The 27,456-nt window shown below is 48.2% G+C and overlaps 1 protein-coding gene across 2 annotated transcripts in view; it reads left to right on the top strand.

Moving 5' to 3' along the window:
• LOC117970365 (E3 ubiquitin-protein ligase TRIM39-like) overlaps positions 1-27,456 on the top strand; it is a 92,357-nt gene that overhangs the window by 44,046 nt on the left and 20,855 nt on the right. For both annotated transcript variants that reach the window (XM_059018334.1, XM_059018335.1), the window contains 5 exons: positions 10,008-10,223; positions 10,847-10,984; positions 13,055-13,106; positions 21,912-21,938; positions 22,029-22,055. In XM_059018334.1, the coding sequence (XP_058874317.1) occupies positions 10,008-10,223; positions 10,847-10,984; positions 13,055-13,106; positions 21,912-21,938; positions 22,029-22,055 (460 nt within the window). The remainder of the gene's footprint in view (positions 1-10,007; positions 10,224-10,846; positions 10,985-13,054; positions 13,107-21,911; positions 21,939-22,028; positions 22,056-27,456) is intronic.

Below are 27,456 nucleotides of genomic sequence, written 5' to 3' on the forward strand. Positions count from 1 at the left end.
TCACAGGCAGGGTGCAGTTAGAGCTGAGAATCAGGTTCACAGACAGGGTGCAGTGACAGCTGAGAATCAGGTTCACAGGCAGGGTGCAGTGACAGCTGAGAATCAGGTTCACAGGCAGGGTGCAGTGACAGCTGAGAATCAGGTTCACGGGCAGGGTGCAGTGAGAGCTGAGAATCAGGTTCACAGGCAGTGAGAGCTGAGCATACGGTTCACAGGCAGTGAGAGCTGAGAATCAGGTTCACCGGCAGGGTGCAGTGAGAGCTGAGAATCCGGTTCACAGGCAGGGTGCAGTGACACCTTAGAATCAGGTTCACAGACAGGGTGCAGTTAGAGCTGAGAATCAGGTTCACAGGCAGGGTGCAGTGAGAGCTGAGAATCAGGTTCACAGGCAGGGTGCAGTGACAGCTGAGAATCAGATTCACGGGCAGGGTGCAGTGAGAGCTGAGAATCAGGTTCACAGATAGGGTGCAGTGACAGCTGAGAATCAGGTTCACGGGCAGGGTGCAGTGAGAGCTGAGAATCCGGTTAACAGGTAGTGAGAGCTGAGAATCAGGTTCACAGGCAGGGTGCAGTGAGAGCTGAGAATCCGTTTCACAGGCAGGGTGCAGTGAGAGCTGAGAATCCGGTTCACAGACAGTGAGAGCTGAGAATCAGGTTCATAGGCGGTAAGAGCTGAGAATCAGGTTCACAGGCAGGGTGCAGTGAGAGCTGATAATCAGGTTCACAGGCAGGGTGCAGTGAGAGCTGAGAATCAGGTTCACAGGCAGCGTGCAGTGAGAGCTGAGAATCAGGTTCACAGGCAGCGTGCAGTGATAGCTGAGAATCAGGTTCACAGGCAGTGAGAGCTGAGAATCAGGTTCACAGGCAGGGTGCAGTGAGAGCTGAGAATCAGGTTCACAGGCAGTGAGAGCTGAGAATCAGATTCACAGACAGGGTGCAGTGAGAACTGAGAATCAGGTTCACAGGCAGGGTGCAGTGAGAGCTGAGAATCAGGTTCACAGGCATGGTGCAGTGAGAGCTGAGAATCAGGTTCACAGAAAGGGTGAAGTGAGATCTGAGAATCAGGTTCACAGGCAGGGTGCAGTGACAGCTGAGAATCAGGTTCACAGACAGGGTGCAGTTAGAGCTGAGAATCAGGTTCACATACAGGGTGCAGTGAGAGCTGAGAATCAGGTTCACAGGCAGGGTGCAGTGACAGCTGAGAATCAGGTTCATAGGCAGTGAGAGCTGAGAATCAGATTCACAGGCAGGGTGCAGTGAGAGCTGAGAATCCGGTTCACAGGCAGGGTGCAGTGAGAGCTGAGAATCAGGTTCACAGACAGTGAGAGCTGAGAATCAGGTTCACAGGCAGGGTGCAGTGAGAGCTGAGAATCAGGTTCACAGGCAGGGTGCAGTGAGAGCTGAGAATCAGGTTCACAGGCAGTGAGAGCTGAGAATCAGGTTCACAGACAGGGTGCAGTGACAGCTGAGAATCAGGTTCACGGGCAGGGTGCAGTGAGAGCTGAGAATCCGGTTAACAGGTAGTGAGAGCTGAATATCAGGTTCACAGGCAGGGTGCAGTGAGAGCTGAGAATCCGGTTCACAGACAGTGAGAGCTGAGAATCCGGTTCACAGACAGTGAGAGCTGAGAATCAGGTTCATAGGCGGTAAGAGCTGAGAATCAGGTTCACAGGCAGGGTGCAGTGAGAGTTGAGAATCAGGTTCACAGGCAGGGTGCAGTGAGAGCTGAGAATCAGGTTCACAGGCAGCGTGCAGTGAGAGCTGAGAATCAGGTTCACAGGCAGCGTGCAGTGATAGCTGAGAATCAGGTTCACAGGCAGTGAGAGCTGAGAATCAGGTTCACAGGCAGGGTGCAGTGAGAGCTGAGAATCAGGTTCACAGGCAGTGAGAGCTGAGAATCAGGTTCACAGACAGGGTGCAGTGAGAACTGAGAATCAGGTTCACAGGCAGGGTGCAGTGAGAGCTGAGAATCAGGTTCACAGGCATGGTGCAGTGAGAGCTGAGAATCAGGTTCACAGAAAGGGTGAAGTGAGATCTGAGAATCAGGTTCACAGGCAGGGTGCAGTGACAGCTGAGAATCAGGTTCACAGACAGGGTGCAGTTAGAGCTGAGAATCAGGTTCACATACAGGGTGCAGTGAGAGCTGAGAATCAGGTTCACAGGCAGGGTGCAGTGACAGCTGAGAATCAGGTTCATAGGCAGTGAGAGCTGAGAGTCAGATTCACAGGCAGGGTGCAGTGAGAGCTGAGAATCCGGTTCACAGGCAGGGTGCAGTGAGAGCTGAGAATCAGGTTCACAGACAGTGAGAGCTGAGAATCAGGTTCACAGGCAGTGAGAGCTGAGAATCAGGTTTACAGGCAGGGTGCAGTGAGAGCTGAGAATCAGGTTCACAGGCAGTGAGAGCTGAGAATCAGGTTCACAGGCAGGGTGCAGTGAGCTGAGAATCAGGTTCACAGGCAGTGAGTGCTGAGAATTAGGTTCACAGGCAGTGACAGCTGAGAATCAGGTTCACAGGCAGGGTGCAGTGAGAGCTGAGAATCCGGTTCACAGGCAGGGTGCAGTGAGAGCTGAGAATCAGGTTCACAGACAGTGAGAGCTGAGAATCAGGTTCACAGGCAGTGAGAGCTGAGAATCAGGTTCGCAGGCAGGGTGCAGTGAGAAGTGAGAATCCAGTTCACAGGCAGTGAGAGCTGAGAATCAGGTTCACAGGCAGGGTGCAGTGAGAGCTGAGAATCAGGTTCACAGGCAGTGAGAGCTGAGAATCAGGTTCACAGGCAGTGAGAGCTGAGAATCAGGTTCACAGGCAGGGTGCAGTGAGAGCTGAGAATCAGGTTCACAGGCAGGGTGCAGTGAGAGCTGAGAATCAGGTTCACAGGCAGCGTGCAGTGAGATCTGAGAATCAGGTTCACAGGCAGCGTGCAGTGAGAGCTGAGAATCAGGTTCACAGGCAGTGAGAGCTGAGAATCAGGTTCACAGGCAGGGTGCAGTGAGAGCTGAGAATCAGGTTCACAAACAGGGTGCAGTGAGAGCTGAGAATCAGGTTCACAGGCAGGGTGCAGTGAGAGCTGAGAATCAGGTTCACAGGCAGGGTGCAGTGAGAGCTGAGAATCAGGTTCACAGGCAGGGTGCAGTGAGAGCTGAGAATCAGGTTCACAGGCAGTGAGAGCTGAGAATCAGGTTCACAGACAGGGTGCAGTGAGAGCTGAGAATCAGGTTCACAGGCAGGGTGCAGTGAGAGCTGAGAATCAGGTTCACAGACAGTGAGAGCTGAGAATCAGGTTCACAGGCAGGGTGTAGTGGGAGCTGAGAATCAGGTTCACAGACAGGGTACAGTTAGAGCTGAGAATCAGGTTCACAGACAGGGTGCAGTGACAGCTGAGAATCAGGTTCACGGGCAGGGTGCAGTGAGAGCTGAGAATCAGGTTCACAGGCAGGGTGCAGTGAGAGCTGAGAATCAGGTTCACAGGCAGGGTGCAGTGAGAGCTGAGAATCAGGTTCACAGGCAGGGTGCAGTGACAGCTGAGGATCAGGTTTACAGGCAGTGAGTGCTGAGAATCAGGTTCACAGGCAGTGAGAGCTGAGAATCAGGTTCACAGGCAGGGTGCAGTGAGAGCTGAGAATCAGGTTCACAGACAGTGAGAGCTGAGAATCAGGTTCACAGGCAGTGAGAGCTGAGAATCAGGTTTACAGGCAGGGTGCAGTGAGAGCTGAGAATCAGGTTCACAGGCAGTGAGAGCTGAGAATCAGGTTCACAGGCAGGGTGCAGTGAGAGCTGAGAATCAGGTTCACAGACAGTGAGAGCTGAGAATCAGGTTCACAGGCAGTGAGAGCTGAGAATCAGGTTTACAGGCAGGGTGCAGTGAGAGCTGAGAATCAGGTTCACAGGCAGTGAGAGCTGAGAATCAGGTTCACAGGCAGGGTGCAGTGAGCTGAGAATCAGGTTCACAGGCAGTGAGTGCTGAGAATTAGGTTCACAGGCAGTGACAGCTGAGAATCAGGTTCACAGGCAGGGTGCAGTGAGAGCTGAGAATCCGGTTCACAGGCAGGGTGCAGTGAGAGCTGAGAATCAGGTTCACAGACAGTGAGAGCTGAGAATCAGGTTCACAGGCAGTGAGAGCTGAGAATCAGGTTCGCAGGCAGGGTGCAGTGAGAAGTGAGAATCCAGTTCACAGGCAGTGAGAGCTGAGAATCAGGTTCACAGGCAGGGTGCAGTGAGAGCTGAGAATCAGGTTCACAGGCAGTGAGAGCTGAGAATCAGGTTCACAGGCAGTGAGAGCTGAGAATCAGGTTCACAGGCAGGGTGCAGTGAGAGCTGAGAATCAGGTTCACAGGCAGGGTGCAGTGAGAGCTGAGAATCAGGTTCACAGGCAGCGTGCAGTGAGATCTGAGAATCAGGTTCACAGGCAGCGTGCAGTGAGAGCTGAGAATCAGGTTCACAGGCAGTGAGAGCTGAGAATCAGGTTCACAGGCAGGGTGCAGTGAGAGCTGAGAATCAGGTTCACAAACAGGGTGCAGTGAGAGCTGAGAATCAGGTTCACAGGCAGGGTGCAGTGAGAGCTGAGAATCAGGTTCACAGGCAGGGTGCAGTGAGAGCTGAGAATCAGGTTCACAGGCAGGGTGCAGTGAGAGCTGAGAATCAGGTTCACAGGCAGTGAGAGCTGAGAATCAGGTTCACAGACAGGGTGCAGTGAGAGCTGAGAATCAGGTTCACAGGCAGGGTGCAGTGAGAGCTGAGAATCAGGTTCACAGACAGTGAGAGCTGAGAATCAGGTTCACAGGCAGGGTGTAGTGGGAGCTGAGAATCAGGTTCACAGACAGGGTACAGTTAGAGCTGAGAATCAGGTTCACAGACAGGGTGCAGTGACAGCTGAGAATCAGGTTCACGGGCAGGGTGCAGTGAGAGCTGAGAATCAGGTTCACAGGCAGGGTGCAGTGAGAGCTGAGAATCAGGTTCACAGGCAGGGTGCAGTGAGAGCTGAGAATCAGGTTCACAGGCAGGGTGCAGTGACAGCTGAGGATCAGGTTTACAGGCAGTGAGTGCTGAGAATCAGGTTCACAGGCAGTGAGAGCTGAGAATCAGGTTCACAGGCAGGGTGCAGTGAGAGCTGAGAATCAGGTTCACAGGCAGGGTGCAGTGAGAGCTGAGAATCAGGTTCACAGGCAGGGTGCAGTGACAGCTGAGAATCAGGTTCACAGGCAGTGAGAGCTGAGAATCAGGTTCACAGGCAGGGTGCAGTGAGAGCTGAGAATCAGGTTCACAGGCAGGGTGCAGTGACAGCTGAGAATCCGGTTCACAGGCAGGGTGCAGTGACACCTGAGTATCAGGTTCACAGACAGGGTGGAGTTAGAGCTGAGAATCAGGTTCACAGACAGGGTGCAGTGACAGCTGAGAATCAGGTTCACAGGCAGGGTGCAGTGAGAGCTGAGAATCAGGTTCACAGGCAGGGTGCAGTGACAGCTGAGAATCAGGTTCACAATCAGGGTGCAGTTAGAGCTGAGAATCAGGTTCACAGACAGGGTGCAGTGACAGCTGAGAATCAGGTTCACGGGCAGGGTGCAGTGAGAGCTGAGAATCCGGTTAACAGGTAGTGAGAGCTGAGAATCAGGTTCACAGGCAGGGTGCAGTGAGAGCTGAGAATCCGTTTCACAGGCAGGGTGCAGTGAGAGCTGAGAATCCGGTTCACAGACAGTGAGAGCTGAGAATCAGGTTCATAGGCGGTAAGAGCTGAGAATCAGGTTCACAGGCAGGGTGCAGTGAGAGCTGATAATCAGGTTCACAGGCAGGGTGCAGTGAGAGCTGAGAATCAGGTTCACAGGCAGCGTGCAGTGAGAGCTGAGAATCAGGTTCACAGGCAGCGTGCAGTGATAGCTGAGAATCAGGTTCACAGGCAGTGAGAGCTGAGAATCAGGTTCACAGGCAGGGTGCAGTGAGAGCTGAGAATCAGGTTCACAGGCAGTGAGAGCTGAGAATCAGATTCACAGACAGGGTGCAGTGAGAACTGAGAATCAGGTTCACAGGCAGGGTGCAGTGAGAGCTGAGAATCAGGTTCACAGGCATGGTGCAGTGAGAGCTGAGAATCAGGTTCACAGAAAGGGTGAAGTGAGATCTGAGAATCAGGTTCACAGGCAGGGTGCAGTGACAGCTGAGAATCAGGTTCACAGACAGGGTGCAGTTAGAGCTGAGAATCAGGTTCACATACAGGGTGCAGTGAGAGCTGAGGATCAGGTTCACAGGCAGGGTGCAGTGACAGCTGAGAATCAGGTTCATAGGCAGTGAGAGCTGAGAATCAGATTCACAGGCAGGGTGCAGTGAGAGCTGAGAATCCGGTTCACAGGCAGGGTGCAGTGAGAGCTGAGAATCAGGTTCACAGACAGTGAGAGCTGAGAATCAGGTTCACAGGCAGTGAGAGCTGAGAATCAGGTTCACAGGCAGGGTGCAGTGAGAGCTGAGAATCAGGTTCACAGGCAGTGAGAGCTGAGAATCAGGTTCACAGACAGGGTGCAGTGACAGCTGAGAATCAGGTTCACGGGCAGGGTGCAGTGAGAGCTGAGAATCCGGTTAACAGGTAGTGAGAGCTGAATATCAGGTTCACAGGCAGGGTGCAGTGAGAGCTGAGAATCCGGTTCACAGACAGTGAGAGCTGAGAATCCGGTTCACAGACAGTGAGAGCTGAGAATCAGGTTCATAGGCGGTAAGAGCTGAGAATCAGGTTCACAGGCAGGGTGCAGTGAGAGCTGCGAATCAGGTTCACAGGCAGGGTGCAGTGAGAGCTGAGAATCAGGTTCACAGGCAGCGTGCAGTGAGAGCTGAGAATCTGGTTCACAGGCAGCGTGCAGTGATAGCTGAGAATCAGGTTCACAGGCAGTGAGAGCTGAGAATCAGGTTCACAGGCAGGGTGCAGTGAGAGCTGAGAATCAGGTTCACAGGCAGTGAGAGCTGAGAATCAGGTTCACAGACAGGGTGCAGTGAGAACTGAGAATCAGGTTCACAGGCAGGGTGCAGTGAGAGCTGAGAATCAGGTTCACAGGCATGGTGCAGTGAGAGCTGAGAATCAGGTTCACAGAAAGGGTGAAGTGAGATCTGAGAATCAGGTTCACAGGCAGGGTGCAGTGACAGCTGAGAATCAGGTTCACAGACAGGGTGCAGTTAGAGCTGAGAATCAGGTTCACATACAGGGTGCAGTGAGAGCTGAGAATCAGGTTCACTGGCAGGGTGCAGTGACAGCTGAGAATCAGGTTCATAGGCAGTGAGAGCTGAGAATCAGATTCACAGGCAGGGTGCAGTGAGAGCTGAGAATCCGGTTCACAGGCAGGGTGCAGTGAGAGCTGAGAATCAGGTTCACAGACAGTGAGAGCTGAGAATCAGGTTCACAGGCAGTGAGAGCTGAGAATCAGGTTCGCAGGCAGGGTGCAGTGAGAAGTGAGAATCCAGTTCACAGGCAGTGAGAGCTGAGAATCAGGTTCACAGGCAGGGTGCAGTGAGAGCTGAGAATCAGGTTCACAGGCAGTGAGAGCTGAGAATCAGGTTCACAGGCAGGGTGCAGTGAGAGCTGAGAATCAGGTTCACAGGCACGGTGCAGTGAGAGTTGAGAATCAGGTTCACAGGCAGCGTGCAGTGAGAACTGAGAATCAGGTTCACAGGCAGTGAGAGCTGAGAATCAGGTTCACAGGCAGGGTGCAGTGAGATCTGAGAATCAGGTTTACAGGCAGTGAGAGCTGAGAATCAGGTTCACAGACAGGGTGCAGTGAGAGCTGAGAATCAGGTTCACAGGCAGGGTGCAGTGAGAGCTGAGAATCAGGTTCACAGGCATGGTGCAGTGAGAGCTGAGAATAAGGTTCACAGGCAGGGTGCAGTGACAGCTGAGAATCAGGTTCACAGGCAGGGTGCAGTGAGAGCTGAGAATCAGGTTCACAGGCAGGGTGCAGTGAAAGCTGAGAATCAGGTTCACAGGCAGTGAGAGCTGAGAATCAGGTTCACAGGCAGAGTGCAGTGAGAGCTGAGAATCAGGTTCACAGGCAGGGTGCAGTGAGAGCTGAGAATCAGTTTCACAGGCAGTGAGAGCTGAGAATCAGGTTCACAGGCAGAGTGCAGTGAGAGCTAAGAATCAGGTTCACAGGCAGGGTGCAGTGAGAGCTGAGAATCAGGTTCACAGACAGTGAGAGCTGAGAATCAGGTTCACAGGCAGGGTGCAGTGAGAGCTGAGAATCAGGTTCACAGGCAATGTGCAGTGACAGCTGAGAATCAGGTTCACAGACAGGGTGCAGTGAGAACTGAGAATCAGGTTCACAGGCAGGGTGCAGTGACAGCTCAGAATCAGGTTCATAGGCAGTGAGAGCTGAGAATCAGATTCACAGGCAGGGTGCAGTGAGAGCTGAGAATCCGGTTCACAGGCAGGGTGCAGTGAGAGCTGAGAATCAGGTTCACAGGCAGGGTGCAGTGACAGCTGAGAATCAGGTTCACAGACAGGGTGCAGTTAGAGATGAGAATCAGGTTCACATACAGGGTGCAGTGAGAGCTGAGAATCAGGTTCACAGGCAGAGTGCAGTGAGAGCTGAGAATCCGGTTCACAGACAGTGAGAGCTGAGAATCAGGTTCACAGGCAGTGAGAGCTGAGAATCAGGTTCACAGGCAGTGAGAGCTGAGAATCAGGTTCACAGGCAGTGAGAGCTGAGAATCAGGTTCACAGGCAGGGTGCAGTGAGAGCTGAGAATCAGGTTCACAGGCAGCGTGCAGTGAGAGCTGAGAATCAGGTTCACAGACAGGTTGCAGTGAGAGCTGAGAATCAGGTTCACAGGCAGTGAGAGCTGAGAATCAGGTTCACAGGCAGTGAGAGCTGAGAATCAGGTTCACAGGCAGTGAGAGCTGAGAATCAGGTTCACAGGCAGGGTGCAGTGAGAGCTGAGAATCAGGTTCACAGGCAGCGTGCAGTGAGAGCTGAGAATCAGGTTCACAGACAGGTTGCAGTGAGAGCTGAGAATCAGGTTCACAGGCAGGTTGCAGTGAGAGCTGAGAATCAGGTTCACAGGCAGGGTGCAGTGAGAGCTGAGAATCAGGTTCACAGGCAGGGTGCAGTGAGAGCTGAGAATCAGGTTCACAGGCAGTGAGAGCTGAGAATCAGGTTTTCACAGACAGGGTGCAGTGAGAGCTGAGAATCAGGTTCACAGGCAGGGTGCAGTGACAGCTGAGAATCAGGTTCACAGACAGGGTGCAGTTAGAGCTGAGAATCAGGTTCACATACAGGGTGCAGTGAGAGCTGAGAATCAGGTTCACAGGCAGGGTGCAGTGACAGCTGAGAATCAGGTTCACAGACAGGGTGCAGTTAGAGCTGAGAATCAGGTTCACAGGCAGGGTGCAGTGAGAGCAGAGAATCAGGTTCACAGGCAGGGTGCAGTGAGAGCTGAGAATCAGGTTCACAGGCAGGGTGCAGATGTAATACTCTTAAAGTCACACTTTGTAGAGTAATTTAGCAGTTTCCCATATTATTACATAGTGCTGCATGAAGGGATTTAATTATTCAGATGAAGCTCATCACTGGTGAAGCTCATTGGTTTTGATTGGGCTGATTGACCATTCCAAGTGAAACAACTGAAGAAGATGCTTTGAAGAAAAAGTCACACTTTGCACAGTAATTGTGTGGATTTCATGTTCTAAGAAAGCAGCACAAATCCAAGCAGCTGTTTCTTCACTCATTTCACTCTGATGGTAAATCAGTCCAATCAACACCAATGACCCTCACCTGATTGTAAGCAGCTTGATCCGAATAATACTTCTACCATGTGTTGTGTTTGCTGTAATTTCCCATGCTTGCATGTGCCTTCACCATCTCATACAAAAGTAAACCTTTATAAGGGACGTGACGAGGATGCAGACTGACGACCAAATTAATCAGTCAGTCAGCTACGTATTGCAAATGTTATACCCTCTGTTCTGCTGGCTGATTTCACAGAGAAGGGGAACTGCTGCCCTGAGAACACTGATATCTAGTCTGGGTTTGTTCTGTTCATAGACACCAAAGCAAAGCCAGAGTGCTGGACAGGTTGAGCAAAGAAAAGGAGCAGAGCTGAGAAACAAAGAGGATCTTCCAGGACCAGAGGGGGAGGAGCTGAGTGAGGGGGCGGGGCACAACCAGGAGGAGGAGCTGAACCAAGAGGAGGAGCAAAGACTGAAGGACGGTCATGACATCATCAGGCAGTGGGCAAGAGAGCTGAAGACAGTGCCAGAGGTAAGATTTTAACACATTTCAACAGCTGGGTCTAAACATACTGTCCATGAGTGCATCTCAAAAGAGGTTCCTGTATCTCATTCCTCCACACCCACACTGCTAGTGATCTGTTCTGAACATACTGTCCATGAGTGCATCTCAAAAGAGGTTCCTGTATCTCATTCCTACACACCCACACTGCTAGTGATCTGTTCTGAACATACTGTCCATGAGTGCATCTCAAAAGAGGTTCCTGTATCTCATTCCTACACACCCACACTGCTAGTGATCTGTTCTGAACAGGATATCTTTTTATTTTTCATTCATGAGTTAATCACTGCTATAATGTAAGTACATGCAGTCATTTGCTGCTACAATGGGGATAGATTAATTTAGTAAATTTCACCTCTGATATCAGGTAGTTTTTCACAGTGAGGCTCCATTTAGATTGGTATGCAGTGTTGCCAGGGAGATATCAGAGTGCTCTACTGTTTTGAATTCACAGCCATGGCAGGGATGTATGATACTGACATGCTTGTGTGATTCATTTCAAAACATTGCCCAAACCCTTCTCTAGAGTTCCTGACACACTGGGGTCTGGAGTGAACTCTCCTTATCCTCTAATCTGTATTGTCTTTAACCAGAACTCTGTCTCAGCGGGGGAGGCTGTGGAACAGGGTCTTGCAGAGCTGGTGAAGGAGTGGAAACGAGGCAAGCTGAGTAACATCTTACCCATCATGGAGTTCATCATGTGGGCCCTGATCAAGGAGGAGGCAGACAAGGTGAGAGCAGCAAGATAAACCCACAGCAGAACTCAGCTATATACTTGTACATGTGCTTTGTGTCACAGTGGAGCACACAGGGATTGATGATTTGCACCTGATGCCACAAGTCACGTGCCAGCAGCTTGTCGGCCATTTTGGATGTCAAAAACCTTCAGACAGCATATTGACAGTCTGTTTACCAGTGTTTTAAAAAACTAAAATAGAAAAAAGACGTTGTAGTACGTGGTACAGAGGAGAGCCCAAACAAGTTTTATAAATGTAAAACATGTGTTACACAGATACATTAATTAAATAGTTTAATCATTTCCTCATCGATGTGGAAAATAAACTTGTTAAAACGTGATCTGGAGGCCCTTGCGTTGTGCAGCCACATCAACAACAAAAAGGTTAATTCAAGGTAAGGAGCAAATAAATAAATACATAAATAATGAATTGCCCGAGCTAAATTACACTTATTAGCTTTCACTTGAGTCTGGTGACCATGAATCTTTAAGCACTTCAAGGGAAAGAGGCAGACTTGTTATCAGTAAGTAGGGTTGTCACCTGGCCCCAGAATCCCAGGACACTGAGACAGAACGGGATTTTAAACTTGCTGCTAAATTGAAATAAGTGTTAATTAGCCCGACACCTTTGCTAAAATGAATCCTATTGCTGAATTACTGTGCGCAACAAACAAGTCATTTTAATCAGTTCAACATACTGCCTCCGAACAGCTGAGCAATGTTACTGATTGGGAGAGAAATTGTACGTTTAGCGATTTATTATTAACAAACAGAAAGTAAGCGACTTTTACGTATCAGTGTCTGCAAATAAATTAAATATTATTATTATAATTAATAATAATGAAATACATGAAAAGTAATATATTGTATTAATTATTATTATAATTATACAGTTGTTTGCCATGCATGGTAATTAAGCACCATCATTAATTTGATCGAAGGTATCGGAGCTAATTAACACGTTCTTTTCTCTCAGTTAAGTGGTCTTTTTAAAATCCTGTTCTGTCTCAATGTGTCCCGGGATTGTGGGGCCAGGTGGCAACCCTATCAGTAAGCAATATTATTTTCATTTGTATTTTAAATAAAGCGCACTCCCTCAGAAAGACAGGATTCTCACATAACAATGTCACCCTATAATTCGTATAACTTAAAAACATAACAAAACTACAACAACAAACACCTCTGAATTCTTCTTTGTAATTCTGGTCTTATGTTTCCTTTGGCTATATTAGTGCTGTCACTCTCATTGCTAGTTTATCAAGTGAAATTGAGACGTGATGACCTTAGCCATGATAAGATGACGGACGCGTCCCCCTGGTATAGCCACTGATGCAAACGTGTTGCCCATCCTGATACGAAATACAGGTATGCATCAAGGCTTTTGTATGCCTGGAGATCTTGGCCGGTGTACGGGGAGATGTTGTTTATTACACAGTGATATATATCGTGAGGCGTGAAGTCAGGCAGGGATGTCCTGTCATGCTTGACAACCTCAGAGAAGAGACCAGCTGGCAGCAAATACACATCATTTTGAAGCCCGGTGAGCAGAATGTTCTCCATGTATCTATCTCGATGTTCACCTCTGAGATGACTGACTTCATCGGACAATGTCAAGTATGGTTTTTCAGACTGCATGAGTTGAAAAAAAAAGTGTTTTAAAAAAAAAGTTCTACGTCTTCGCAGGTTGTCAATAGGACGTCCAAAGCTTTTCGACGTCCAAAATGGCCGACCACACTTAGGTCACATGATTTGGTGATGTATGTGCAAATCATCAATAGGGAGATGCTCATTTCTATTCATTAGCAGACAAGCAATCATTTCATTAAACTGCACTTAATAATACTTTGCCCTGTGTTAATATCTGTGCCATGTGCAAATGCTAAAAACATCTGTCAAAGGGCACATATATTAACACAGGGCAAAGTATAATGAATTGATAAAGAAGACACTCACAGACAGTCACATATATTAACACAGGGCAAAGTATAATGAATTGATAAAGTAGACACAGACAGCTGGAATGCATTCATTCATTTGTTTCTCTCTTGACTATTGTTGTTTTTAGGGAATTGGCACTCGGATTGTGTTCTCTAGGATGCTAAAATCTCTGAATATTGGTGAGTACGGCAAACCCGCAACATGTTATAATTCATCTCTGACCGTCCAAGCACAAGATTGTCTTGATGACAGAGAACTCAGAATCATCCCATTCCTGTTTGTGGAACAAGAAAGACAATAACTGTTCGATTTGCTGATTAAAAAATAATGAGGGAAAAAGAGCCAGTATCACGTTCATAAGTTATAACAATACCTGCAAGATGTAGTGGACCTGTTTCCTATCGAACCGGATCACTTGAAATAACTTTCAGTACTTTTTTGGCATTATTACTATCAGTGTATCTATCAGTATTGCTATCAGTGTATCTATCAGTATTACTATCAGTGTATCTATCAGTATTGCTATCAGTGTATCTATCAGTATTGCTATCAGTGTATCTATCAGTATTGCTATCAGTGTATCTATCAGTATTGCTATCAGTGTATCTATCAGTATTGCTATCAGTGTATCTATCAGTATTGCTCTCAGTGTATCTATCAGTATTGCTCTCAGTGTATCTATCAGTATTGCTATCAGTGTATCTATCAGTATTGCTATCAGTGTATCTATCAGTATTGCTATCAGTGTATCTATCAGTATTACTATCAGTGTATCTATCAGTATTGCTCTCAGTGTATCTATCAGTATTGCTATCAGTGTATCTATCAGTACTGCTATCAGTGTATCTATCAGTATTGCTATCAGTGTATCTATCAGTATTGCTATCAGTGTATCTATCAGTATTACTATCAGTGTATCTATCAGTATTATTATTATTATTATTATTATTATTATTATTTATTTCTTAGCAGACGCCCTTATCCAGGGCGACTTACAATCGCAAGCAAATACAAATACATTCAAGTGTTACAATACAAGTAATACAATAAGAGCAAGAAATACAATAATTTTTGTTCAAGTGTGACAAACCACAATTCAATAATACAGTAGATAATAGTGATAGTTACATCAGGATATGATTAAATAGTGAAAGTTACATCAGGATATGATTAAGTACAAAATACTACAGGTTAAACACTTGGCAGATTAAAATATTCTGAAGTACAGGATTAAATGCAGTAAAATAGGGGGCAGATAAGAGCAAAATAAAGCACATTTAAATGAAGGGTGATAGTGTCCCAGGATACAACAGAGGAGTTCTACAGGTGCTGTTTGAAGAGGTGAGTCTTAAGGAGGCGCCGGAATGTGGTCAGGGACTGGGCAGTCCTGACATCTGTAGGAAGGTCGTTCCACCACTGCGGAGCAAGGGTGGAGAAGGAGCGGGCTCGGGAGGCAGGGGAGCGTAGCGGAGGTAGAGCCAGTCTTCTAGTGCAGGTGGAGCGGAGAGATCGAGTGGGGGTGTAGGGAGAGATGAGGGTCTGGAGGTAGCTGGGTGCAGTCTGGTCAAGGCATTTGTAGGCTAGTACAAGAGTCTTGAACTGGATGCGAGCGGTGATCGGGAGCCAGTGGAGTGAGCGGAGTAGTGGAGTAGCGTGGGCGAAGCGAGGCAGAGAGAACACCAGGCGGGCAGCAGAGTTCTGGATGAGCTGGAGCGGACGGGTGGCGGACGCAGGGAGGCCAGCCAGGAGGGAGTTGCAGTAGTCTAGGCGGGAGAGTACCAGGGCCTGGACCAGGAGCTGGGTAGCATAGTTGGTGAGGAAGGGTCGGATTCTTCGGATGTTGCTCAGGAAGAATCGGCAAGTGCGTGCCAGAGTGGAGATGTGCTGGGAATAAGAGAGGCAGGGGTCCAGGGTGACTGCAAGGTTCTTAGCAGAGGAAGAGGGAGAGAGTGTGGTAGATTCCAGAGGAACAGAGATAGAGAGATCAGAGGAGGGGGAGGAGGAGGGAAAGAAAAGGAGGTCAGATTTAGAGAGGTTGAGTTTGAGGTGATGCGAGTGCATCCAGGAGGAAATAGCAGACAGACAGGTAGAGATACGGGAGGAGATGGTGGAGTCAGAGGTGGGGAAGGAGAGGAAAATCTGAGCATCATCAGCATAGAAATGGTATGAGAAACCATAGGATGCGATGAGGGGGCCCAGGGAGCGGGTGTAGAGAGAGAACAGGAGAGGACCCAAGACTGACCCTTGGGGGACTCCAGTTAAGAGTGGGTGAGGTGTGGAGGTTGCTCCACGCCAGGTTACCTGGTAAGTGCGGTTGGAGAGGTAGGAGGAGAACCAGGCCAGAGCAGTGCCAGAGATCCCCAGGTCAGCAAGAGATGATAGTAGAATAGAGTGATCAACAGTTTCAAAGGCAGCAGAGAGGTCGAGGAGAATTAGGACAGAGGAGAGAGAGGCAGCTCGGGCACACTTAAGTGAGTTGGTGACAGACAGGAGGGCGGTTTCAGTGGAGTGAGCAGAGCGGAAGCCAGATTGGAGAGGGTCAAGCAGAGAGTGGTTGGACAGGAAAGCAGAGAGCTGGCGGTGTACAGTCCGCTCGAGGGTTTTGGAGAGGAAGGGTAGGAGGGAGACAGGACGGTAGCTCTGGAGGGAGGTGGGGTCGAGGGTAGGTTTTTTGAGGAGGGGAGTGATAGAGGCTTTTTTGAAGGGAGAGGGAAAGATGCCAGAAAGTAGAGAGGTGTTGAGGAGTGAGGAGATGAAGGGGAGTAGAGCAGGAGCAGCAGCTTGAAAGAGGTGAGTGGGGAGGGGGTCCAAGGCACACGTGGTGGGTTTGTGACCCTGGAGCAGGGAGGAGAGGTCAGAGTCTGAGAGGGGCAGGAAGGTGGAGAAGGAGGGCAAGTTAGTAGGGGATGTAGTGGGTGTAGGGGTTGGAGCAGGAGGGGGTGCGGGGGAGGGAGAGGTGTTAAAGAGTTTGCGGATATCTGAGATTTTAGAAGAGAAGAAGGAGGCAAAGTCGTCAGGGGAGATAGAGGAGGGAGGAGGAGGGGGGGAGGATTTAGGAGGGAGGAGAAGGTAGAGAATAGTTTACGTGGGTTGTTAGTGGAGGCTTGGATTACAGATTGGAAATAAGCACATTTAGCAGAGGAGAGAGTAGAGGAGAAGGAGGAGAGGAGAGTGCGGTAAAGGTCTAGGGCAGCAGGGAGTTTGGTTCTCTTCCATTTCTTTTCAGCAGATCGCAGTGTGATTCTTGCCGAGCGGAGCGCAGAGGAGAGCCAGGGATGGGGAGGGGAGGGGCGAGCAGGTCGGGAGGTGAGGGGACAGAGGGAGTCGAGGGAGGAGGTGAGGGAGGAGAAGAGGGTGGAGGTAGCAGAGTCTACGGAGAGTTGTGTAAAGGAGTCGATAGGAGGGAGGTGAGAGAGAGCAGTGGAGGCAAGGACAGAGGGGGAGAGAGAGCGGAGGTTACGGCGAGAGGTGACAGTGGGGGTAGGAGGAGCAGGGAGAGGGGGGAGAGACAGAGAAAAAGAGATGAAATAGTGATCAGAGAGGTCCAGGGGGGTGACAGAGAGGGTGGAGGGGCAGCAGGCCCTGGAGAAGGTGAGGTCCAGTTGATGGCCAGCATTGTGGGTAGGAGGGGACGGAGAGAGACTGAAGTCGAAGGAGTGAAGGAGAGGGAGGAATCCAACAGAGTGGCTGGGGTTGGAGAGATGGATGTTGAAGTCACCCAACAGGACAGTCGGGGTAGACAGAGAGGGGAGGGAGGAGAGTAGATAGTTGAGTTCATCCAGAAAGTGAGTGAGAGGCCCAGGGGGGGGCGGTACAGAACAATGAGCAGGAGTTGACAGGGAGAGGTTAGTTGGACTGCATGAAATTCAAAGGTATTGACCGAGAGTGAGGAGAGATCGGAGGGGACAGAAAAGAGTAAGGAGGGAGAGAGGAGAAGACCCGTCCCACCTCCCCGTCCAGTGAGACACGGGGTATGGGACAGGACGTAGAGAGAGGACAGGGCAGCAGGAGTAACAGTGTTATCAGGTTTCAGTGAGAGCAAGGAAATCGAGCGAGAGGTGGGAGGCAAAGGCAGAGATGAAATCAGCTTTGTTAGCAGAAGAGTGACAGTTCCAGAGTGCACCAGAGAGTGTGCGGGAGGGGGGGAGAGGCAGAGAAATGAGGTTAGAGGGGTTGGAGGAGCAGCAGCGGAGGGAGGGCAGAGGACGAGGACGGGGGGACAGAACAGGGATGTGAGAGACAGTCATAGCAGGACAAGCAAGACAAAAGGCACAGTAGGAGCAGTGGGGTGGAGGATACAGACCTGACTAGTAGATAGCTTCTTCTAGAGCCCCGTTGGGTTTGGATCTAGTCGAACAGCGTCTCAGCGCAGGCCTCCCCTCGCTGGACTCCCACAGCTAGACTCCCGGCTCTTTTGTTGAGGCTCTTCGGTTTGCTGGCGCTTCGTGCTGGCGCCAAACTAAGCTGCTTGATTAAATGTTACACCTGCTTGGCAAAAGAACCAACTAAACTGTGTGGAAACCAATCAAATAGCAAAATCAACTGCTAATCAATTTAGCCACTCACCTGGTACTAATCACACACTAACTCAGCCAATTCAAACACCACCTTACAATGTCACCAAATGTAGTTAGTTAAAATTACTAAATACTATCAGTGTATCTATCAGTATTGCTCTCAGTGTATCTATCAGTATTACTATCAGTGTATCTGTTGGAAAACATGGAACAAGTATTGAATAGCAGTTTGCTACGCATGAGGAATGACGGCTGTATTCATGTTATTTTTCTGAAAAGTGATTTAACATTGGATAGAAAAAACTGTTAGTTCCAAAAATGCAAGCACTGCTGTAATGGATGAAGACTGGCTATATACTCTGGGTATATAGATACTTGCACTGCATTGACTCCGAGCCAGCAAGCTTCATTGAGCAATGGATGGTAGCAGAGAGCTGAGAAAAACACCAAGTTAACTATATTTAACTATACTTAAACAACTGCACATTAGAAGTAAATTGAAGGCAATATGGTAGAGAAGTTAAGATTCTTTTTTGTGTCGAAGCAAATGGCTGGCCAGCAGCACACGGCTGTACAAACAAGTCCTTTGATCTCCAGCCCTGACATGAAAGAAGTTTGCTCTTCGGGAGTCCACTGGGCTATAAAACTAGTTAACAGGTTTTTGCTTAGAAAATACAGCTGGTTTATGACGGGGTCATAAAGCTAATTTTCAAGGGGACCAAAGAACCAGGCTCTAAGACTTCAGAGAGATCCAAAGAGATAGTGCCACTGAGATCAAAGTGTCTAAGAGATAGGAACAAGGAAGATGACAAAAAACAGATGTATGGACCTTTGGGGCACTAGGGTCTGAAGACTGCACTGAGGTCAGAGATCTTCACACTAGATCACACACACACACACACACACACACACACACACACACACATAATGATAATGAGTTGTACCTTTTCTATTGGTTAAGTGTCAGAGAAAGAGGAGGAGAGAGACACCTATGCAGAAGGGTATTTAATGTCATGCAACAATTGTAAGAACGAGTATTCTGTGTCCTGTACCTGGGACCAGGCTCCCTGCATATTTCAATAAACCTAACAACTGACTGAAGAAAAGGACTCTGTGCATTTTCTTGAATCTACCTACTCACCATCCTCTTTTTTAAGTTACATCAGTATCTATCAGTATTGCTCTCAGTGTATCTATCAGTATTACTATCAGTGTATCTATCAGTATTACTATCAGTGTATCTATCAGTATTGCTATCAGTGTATCTATCAGTATTGCTCTCAGTGTATCTATCAGTATTGCTATCAGTGTATCTATCAGTATTGCTATCAGTGTATCTATCAGTATTGCTCTCAGTGTATCTATCAGTATTGCTATCAGTGTATCTATCAGTATTGCTCTCAGTGTATCTATCAGTATTGCTATCAGTGTATCTATCAGTACTGCTATCAGTGTATCTATCAGTACTGCTATCAGTGTATCTATCAGTATTGCTCTCAGTGTATCTATCAGTATTGCTCTCAGTGTATCTATCAGTATTGCTATCAGTGTATCTATCAGTATTGCTATCAGTGTATCTATCAGTATTGCTATCAGTGTATCTATCAGTATTGCTATCAGTGTATCTATCAGTATTGCTCTCAGTGTATCTATCAGTATTGCTATCAGTGTATCTATCAGTATTGCTCTCAGTGTATCTATCAGTATTGCTATCAGTGTATCTATCAGTATTGCTCTCAGTGTATCTATCAGTATTGCTATCAGTGTATCTATCAGTATTGCTATCAGTGTATCTATCAGTATTACTATCAGTGTATCTATCAGTATTGCTCTCAGTGTATCTATCAGTATTGTTATCAGTGTATCTATCAGTATTGCTCTCAGTGTATCTATCAGTATTACTATCAGTGTATCTATCAGTATTACTATCAGTGTATCTATCAGTATTGCTATCAGTGTATCTATCAGTATTGCTCTCAGTGTATCTATCAGTATTACTATCAGTGTATCTATCAGTATTGCTCTCAGTGTATCTATCAGTATTGCTCTCAGTGTATCTATCAGTATTGCTCTCAGTGTATCTATCAGTATTGCTATCAGTGTATCTATCAGTATTGCTATCAGTGTATCTATCAGTATTGCTATCAGTGTATCTATCAGTATTGCTATCAGTGTATCTATCAGTATTGCTATCAGTGTATCTATCAGTATTGCTCTCAGTGTATCTATCAGTATTGCTATCAGTGTATCTATCAGTATTGCTATCAGTGTATCTATCAGTATTGCTCTCAGTGTATCTATCAGTATTGCTATCAGTGTATCTATCAGTACTGCTATCAGTGTATCTATCAGTATTGCTCTCAGTGTATCTATCAGTATTGCTATCAGTGTATCTATCAGTACTGCTATCAGTGTATCTATCAGTATTGCTCAGTGTATCTATCAGTATTGCTCTCAGTGTATCTATCAGTATTGCTATCAGTGTATCTATCAGTATTACTATCAGTGTATCTATCAGTATTACTATCAGTGTATCTATCAGTATTGCTATCAGTGTATCTATCAGTATTGCTCTCAGTGTATCTATCAGTATTGCTATCAGTGTATCTATCAGTACTGCTATCAGTGTATCTATCAGTATTGCTATCAGTGTATCTATCAGTATTGCTCTCAGTGTATCTATCAGTATTGCTATCAGTGTATCTATCAGTATTGCTATCAGTGTATCTATCAGTATTGCTCTCAGTGTATCTATCAGTATTGCTATCAGTGTATCTATCAGTATTGCTATCAGTGTATCTATCAGTATTGCTATCAGTGTATCTATCAGTATTGCTCTCAGTGTATCTATCAGTATTGCTCTCAGTGTATCTATCAGTATTGCTATCAGTGTATCTATCAGTATTGCTATCAGTGTATCTATCAGTATTGCTCTCAGTGTATCTATCAGTATTGCTATCAGTGTATCTATCAGTATTGCTCTCAGTGTATCTATCAGTATTGCTATCAGTGTATCTATCAGTATTGCTATCAGTGTATCTATCAGTATTGCTATCAGTGTATCTATCAGTATTGCTCTCAGTGTATCTATCAGTATTGCTATCAGTGTATCTATCAGTATTGCTATCAGTGTATCTATCAGTATTACTATCAGTGTATCTATCAGTATTGCTCTCAGTGTATCTATCAGTATTGCTATCAGTGTATCTATCAGTATTGCTCTCAGTGTATCTATCAGTATTGCTCTCAGTGTATCTATCAGTATTGCTATCAGTGTATCTATCAGTATTGCTCTCAGTGTATCTATCAGTATTGCTCTCAGTGTATCTATCAGTATTGCTATCAGTGTATCTATCAGTATTGCTATCAGTGTATCTATCAGTATTGCTCTCAGTGTATCTATCAGTATTGCTATCAGTGTATCTATCAGTATTACTGTCCTGAAGCTTGGTGTTACTGTTTCATTTTTCTGTATTAGGCAACAGCAATTGTGTACAGAAAATTAAATAAAAAAAGACTTAAAAAGACACTTGAATTATTAAAATAACAACCAACTCTGAAAAGTGTCCCTAAAAGAAATAAAACAGCAGCATTTCTCTTTTCTTTTTAAATAAATGTGTATTATTATTATTATTATTATTATTATTATTATTATTATTATTATTAGTAGTAGTAGTAGTAGTAGTAGTAGTAGTAGTAGTAGTCCAACTTTAATTACTGTGTTTTTTGACTGTGTAGACTAGACATTATTTCTATATTTTATTTTGTCTGCATTTATCCTTTTATTCTCGACTGGTCAGGACCACGTGTCTTGAGAAGGCATCTCTTGATAAATAATTAGCAATGTTTATAATAATCATGATTCTCAGTATTGATATCCTCACTAGTCATTTTAGAACAGCGCTAGCCTGAGTGTCGTTCTCCTCCAATGACAAGGAGGCAGTATTTGAGTGACAGGTCACTTCTGAGGGAAGCAGGTTCATCTTGATTCCTGCTGTCTTTTGAACACAAGTCAAGACAAGTACGATGTTATTTCAAGTTGCACTTTGACGGGTGGAATTGTATTTCCGGGATGGAGGTTGAAAATCCATGAAGGATTCACTCAGGGAACCCAACAAGGAGGCAGGTCTCTCCGAAATGGGAAACGCAAAACACAGCATGGGAACTTTCACAAGCAAAACACAGCATGGGAACTTTTACAAGCAAAACACAGCATGGGAACTTTCACAAGCAAAACACAGCATGGGAACTTTCACAAACAAAACACAGCATGGGAACTTTCACAAGCAGAACACAGCATGGGAACTTTTACAGGGAAGGTAACACTGTTAATAATTGAAAACGAATGCTTGAACAACACTATGAAGTTTAGACTGTGATACTGGATCTTTAAAGAGATTCATCTACACTTCCAGCTGGAATATTGATTCAATTCTTTGCCGACTCTGTCTTTATCTCTTCACACAGGTGCTGGGAGATGCATTCCTGATTTAGGTATTTATCACTGTTGCAGTTTTGTTGATTTTCAGGTGTTGCATTCTACTGTTAAGAATATTTCATCTATTTTTCTTTCATTTTTTCTAGTCTGGCAGTGGATTCACAAGGCATCAGGTACTCTTTAAGTTTACTATGTGTTGCTGAAGTCTGATATTTCTGATTGATTTTTGGTATAACAGTTTTTCTCTTTCAAGTACGAAATATTAACCATCACTAATGGGTTATTCCCCTTTAAGAACCCAAGAACTGAAAAGCATTATGCCAACAAACTCTCGCGAGAGTGCATGACGCAATGTGAGTTGCCCCGACAAAAGCACATTGCAGCCATTTGCAAATTCTCTTTTTCCTTTTTCACTAAGAGTGAAAGCATCTGAGCTAAGTATTTCTTATTACTTAGTAGTATTGCCTTGTTTAACCTGTTTTTGCAGTATTCTGTCTTTAACAGTGTTTTTACTACGGTCGCTACCGTTGTTTAAAATATTATATTATTGCCGAGTTTTTGATCTAGTCAGCCCGACCTGGCAGTGCGCCAGCGGGAGCCTGCGACTTGCGTTCGCCCTCCCCCGGGTCTAGTTCACTATTACGGCAGATAACTCTCATCTGGACAGGGCTCTGTTCCAGAAAAAAAAATAAAAATAATCTATCCCCGTGAGAGAGTTTTGTTGTTGTATTATTATTTTGTGTATTCAGTGTTGTTTACATTACTGTATACCCCTTCCCTTGTTTTTTCTTACAGAAAACGGGATTCAGTTCTGTGGGCTCACAGGACACTGTATTACGGCTGTAGAGGTTATTTTCAGGCTTGAGAATAACCTGTAACTGAGTGTTTGACTGTACAGTTAGCTAGCGTGCATCTCTTCGTGAGATCTCCTGCTTTTTTGTAGGATTGCTGGCTGCTGTTGTGCATTAGCACAAGGTTAGCGTTTTCTCTTCTTGTACCTTGGTACCAGAGCTGACGCAACCTTTGAAGTATAGTACTGTTACACAGTCTTCTTCACTGTACGGTTAGCGGGCGTGCATCTCTTTGTGAGATCTCCTGCTTTTGTAGGATTGCTGGCTGCTGCTGTTGTGCATTAGCATAGGTTTGCGTTTTTTCTTCTTTGTACCTCGGTACCAGAGTTGACGCAGCCTTTGACTTATTAATTCTCTATTGAGACACAGTACCGCGTCTCAGTACCGCGTTTGCATACGCTCGCTACGGACGCTACCGCGTTTGCATACGCTTCGGTACCGCATTTGCATACGCTCGGTACGGACGCTACCGCGTTTGCATACGCTTCGGTACCGCATTTGCATACGCTCGGTACGGACGCTACCGCGTTTGCATACGCTTCGGTACCGCATTTGCATACGCTCGGTACGGACGCTACCGCGTTTGCATACGCTCGGTACTGACGCTACCGCGTTTGCATACGCTTCGGTACCGCATTTGCATACGCTCGGTACGGACGCTACCGCGTTTGCATACACTCGGTACGGACGCTACCGCGTTTGCATACGCTCGGTACGGACGCTACCGCGTTTGCATACGCTTCGGTACCGCATTTGCATACGCTCGGTACGGACGCTACCACGTTTGCATACGCTCGGTACGGACGCTACCGCGTTTGCATACGCTTCGGTACGGACGCTACCGCGTTTGCATACGCTCGGTACGGACGCTACCGCGTTTGCATACGCTCGGTACTGACGCTACCGCGTTTGCATACACTCGGTACGGACGCTACCGCGTTTGCATACGCTCGGTACGGACGCTACCGCGTTTGCATACGCTCGGTACGGACGCTACCGCGTTTGCATACGCTCGGTACGGACGCTACCGCGTTTGCATACGCTTCGGTACGGACGTTACCGCATTAGCATACGCTTCGGTACCGACGGTAGGTATTTGTATTTGGTACCCAGACTGGTTCATACCAGGTCTGTTGATACCAACGGTACCCAGAACTGACGTTCGGTACCAGACTTTTATTGGTACCCAGACTAGTTTTACTAAGTCTGTTGGTACCTACTCCCTCAGTACCTAGAACAAACGCTCAGTACCAGGTTCGGTACCAAGCTAACTGTTGGGTGTACTTTACATTGGGTACCCACACTAGTTTACTAAGCCTGTTGGTACCTACACTACTATGTTTCACGGTTGTATTGACTGTGGCGCCAAGCTGCCAGTGGCTGATGGCCACGAAAGATGTGTGCACTCCTTAGGTCAGGAACACGCAGAGCGAGCTCTGGCAGACCCTGCCTTTTGTGTGCAGTTTTCAGCAAGTGATCACTACGGTCCAGGCTTATGCGCCAGTCCAGTGATGTCTCAATTACCCCGGCGCAGTTACCTCCTGCAGACGCAGCTGGTAGTAGTAGGGGGCGCTCTAGGGAGCACAGTTCTGGAGAGCGCTGCTCCACGGAGCGCCATTCCAGCCATTGCAGGGAGCTTAGCCAGAGGCCTCGCTCCGCTGAGCACGGTGCCAGGGCACGGGGTTCCAAGGAGTCCAGGAAGCACAGGAGGAGGAGTCCCTGTTCCTCCTCATCCTCTTCCTCTCCTGCTTCTCCTTCCCCAAGGGGTAAGAAAAGGAGGCACAGGTCCCGATCATCGGACCGCTGGCGGTATATGTGTGAGATGTTCCAGCAACAGCAGTCAACTCTGACCCAGTTGTTGCAGGTGCGGTCTTTGCCAGTGCAGGCACCTGCTGTGGTGCAAGCACCTGTTGTGATGCGAGCGCCTGTTGCTCCACCTTCACAAGCGGCTTCTCTCTCCCCCCCTCCGCCACCGGAACTGGCAGAGGTTGAGTTGGGGGGGGGGGGGAATGGAGGACGCTCTCTCTGTCCTCGCTTCAGAAGGAGCTGAGGAGCGTGAGGTGTTCTTTTCAGAGGATCCAGCGTTGGACTCGCTGCCTCTGATTCCCTTGCCTGGGGAGCTCATACCCCTGATGCGTCGAGCCAATGACGCACTTAGGGTGCCATGGCCGAGTGCGACAGTTGAGAGGTGCTCTGTTTATGACGAGCGTTAGGAGCTACCCTCTGAGGCCCCGCCCATCCACCCGGATTTTTGGCAGGAACTGACCTCATCGTGGCAGCACCCGGCCACAGCCCCTGCGGTCCCTAGGTCAGGTACGACCTATAGGGTTTACGAGGGGGATAAAAGGGGTCTGGTCCAGTTTCCCCCTGTCGGGTCAACTATTCCAGCATTGGCGCAACCAGCGAACCTTGCGCTGCTGTCCAAAGATGCGGCTTGCCCAAACAAGCAATGTCGGGTCACGGAGGTCCTTCTAAAGAAGGCTTACTCCGCTAATGCCTTTGTTGCCCGGTTGGGCAACTACAATACCTGTTTGGTGGCTTACCAGAGCCACATTTGGGGCTCCACTGCTGAGGGGGGACTGACCGTCGATCAGACAGAGGAGCTGCGGCTGATCTCCCGAATGTTGCTACGACTAGCACAGCTTCTGAGTCAAGCAACAGGGCGCAGTATGGCAGCATTGGTGGCTGCGCGCCGTCAGCTGTGGCTCTCTCAAGCCAGGCTGATGGAGAATAACAAGGCTGCTCTGCTGGACGCGCCCATCACACCAGGGCATACATTCGGCCCTGCAGTGGACGATTTGTTGCTTCGGTCCAAAGCGGCAAGGGAAGCGACAAAGGCATTTAGTGACCTTGCCCCTAAGCTGGCACCACCGCCTAAGAAGCAGTGGTATCAGAGGCCACTGCCTCGGCCACAGTGGCAGCCTCAGGGCGGTCCACGGGGCTCTCCAGCGGTCACTGATAGGTCAAGCCGGGGACGCGGTAGGCAAAGGCGGTTCCAGCGCAATGCGCCTGATAAGAGACCGCAGGCGCCTAAACCAAAGCAGCAGCCCTAGGAATTTGCTGCCACTGGCCCAGGGCCCCTTCTCCAAAGCCCATCTGGAGTACTGGGGCCAGTGCACCCGCGATTCGTGGGTGCTCACCACTATACGTCGGGGGTACTCCTTACAATTCAGCCATGGACCACCCCCCTTTCGGGGGGTGGTCCATACGCTGGTCAGGGACCCCTGTGCCAACAACTCACTGGCTCAGGAGCTAAAGACCCTCCTGCAAAAGCAGGCTATTCGCATCTTACCACCCTCCAACATGGTCAAATCCAAATACTTTCTGGTGCCCAAACGGGACGGTGGCCTCAGACCGATCCTCGATCTCAGACAGGTCAACCTGTATCTGAGCCGCAGGCGGTTCAAGATGTTGACCTTGTGACAGTTGTCGCAGTCCATCAGGCCGGGCGACTGGTTCACGACAGTGGACTTGCGGGACGCCTACTTCCACATTCCTATAAAACCAGGGCACCAGAAGTATCTTCGGTTCGCCTTTCAAGGGAAAGGCTACGAGTTCCGTGTACTGCCGTTCGGTACTGCGCTGCAACACACGGAACTTGTCACCGATCACCTATCCAGACTAGGTCTGAAGGTGAATCATGCGAAAAGTCAACTGACGCCAGCTCAAGTAGCGCGCTACTTGGGTTTGAGTCTGGATGCCCGATCCATGACAGCAGTGCTGTCGGACGACAGGGTGTCAAGCATATCAGCCTGCCTAGACCTATTCCAGTTAGGCAGAGCTTTACCAGTGGTGACATTCCAGAAACTTCTGGGCCTGATGGCAGCAGCTTCTCAATCCCTTCCCCGGGGCCTCCTGCATATGCGGCCCCTTCAGGCCTGGTTCAACAGGATGGTCCCTCACCCAATGCTGAACCACAACCGTTTGGTGACAGTGCCCAGATATTGTCTCCGAACTCTCTCTTGGTGGAAACAACCGGCCCACCTACGCCTAGGCGTCAGGCTGGGAGCGGTCACAAGAAGAGAAGTCATTAGCACCGACGCCTCCAACCATGGTTGGGGTGGGGTGTGGAACGGTCGGGGTGCACAAGGGGTTTGGCGGCCACCATGGCTGGGCCGACACATAAATCTTCTAGAACTGCAAGCAGTGTTTCTCACTCTTCAGTTCTTTCTAGAGGAAATCAGGGGGAGACACGTGCTTGTCCGGACGGACAACATGACAGTGGTGGCTTACATCAACCACCAGGGTGGTACAAGATCACCCAGTCTCAACAAGGTGGTCAACAGGCTTCTGGTCTGGGCACACACCCATCTCCTCTCACTCCGAGCGGTACACCTACCTGGAGAGGTGAACATTACCGCAGACCTCCTCTCGAGGCAGGTTCCGGGCGGCGCAGATTGGAGACTCCATCCCGAGGTTGTCAGCCTCATATGGAAACGGTTTGGGAGAGCGGAGATCGACCTTTTTGCCTCCCAGGAGTCGACGCATTGCACCCTGTGGTTCTCCATAATGAGAGATGAAGGGTGTCTAGGGGTCGACGCATTGGCTCACCAATGGCCAGCGCACCCACTGTATGCGTTTCCACCGATAGCTTTGCTACCTCTGTGTCTGGAGAAGATCAGACAGGACAGGGCCACGGTCCTACTAGTAGCACCTCACTGGCCCAAGAGAGCCTGGTTTGCCTCACTGATACAGCTCCTGTGTGGACAGCCTTGGCAGTTGC

Source organism: Acipenser ruthenus, chromosome 59, assembly GCF_902713425.1.
Source record: "Acipenser ruthenus chromosome 59, fAciRut3.2 maternal haplotype, whole genome shotgun sequence".
Classification (NCBI taxonomy): domain Eukaryota; kingdom Metazoa; phylum Chordata; class Actinopteri; order Acipenseriformes; family Acipenseridae; genus Acipenser; species Acipenser ruthenus.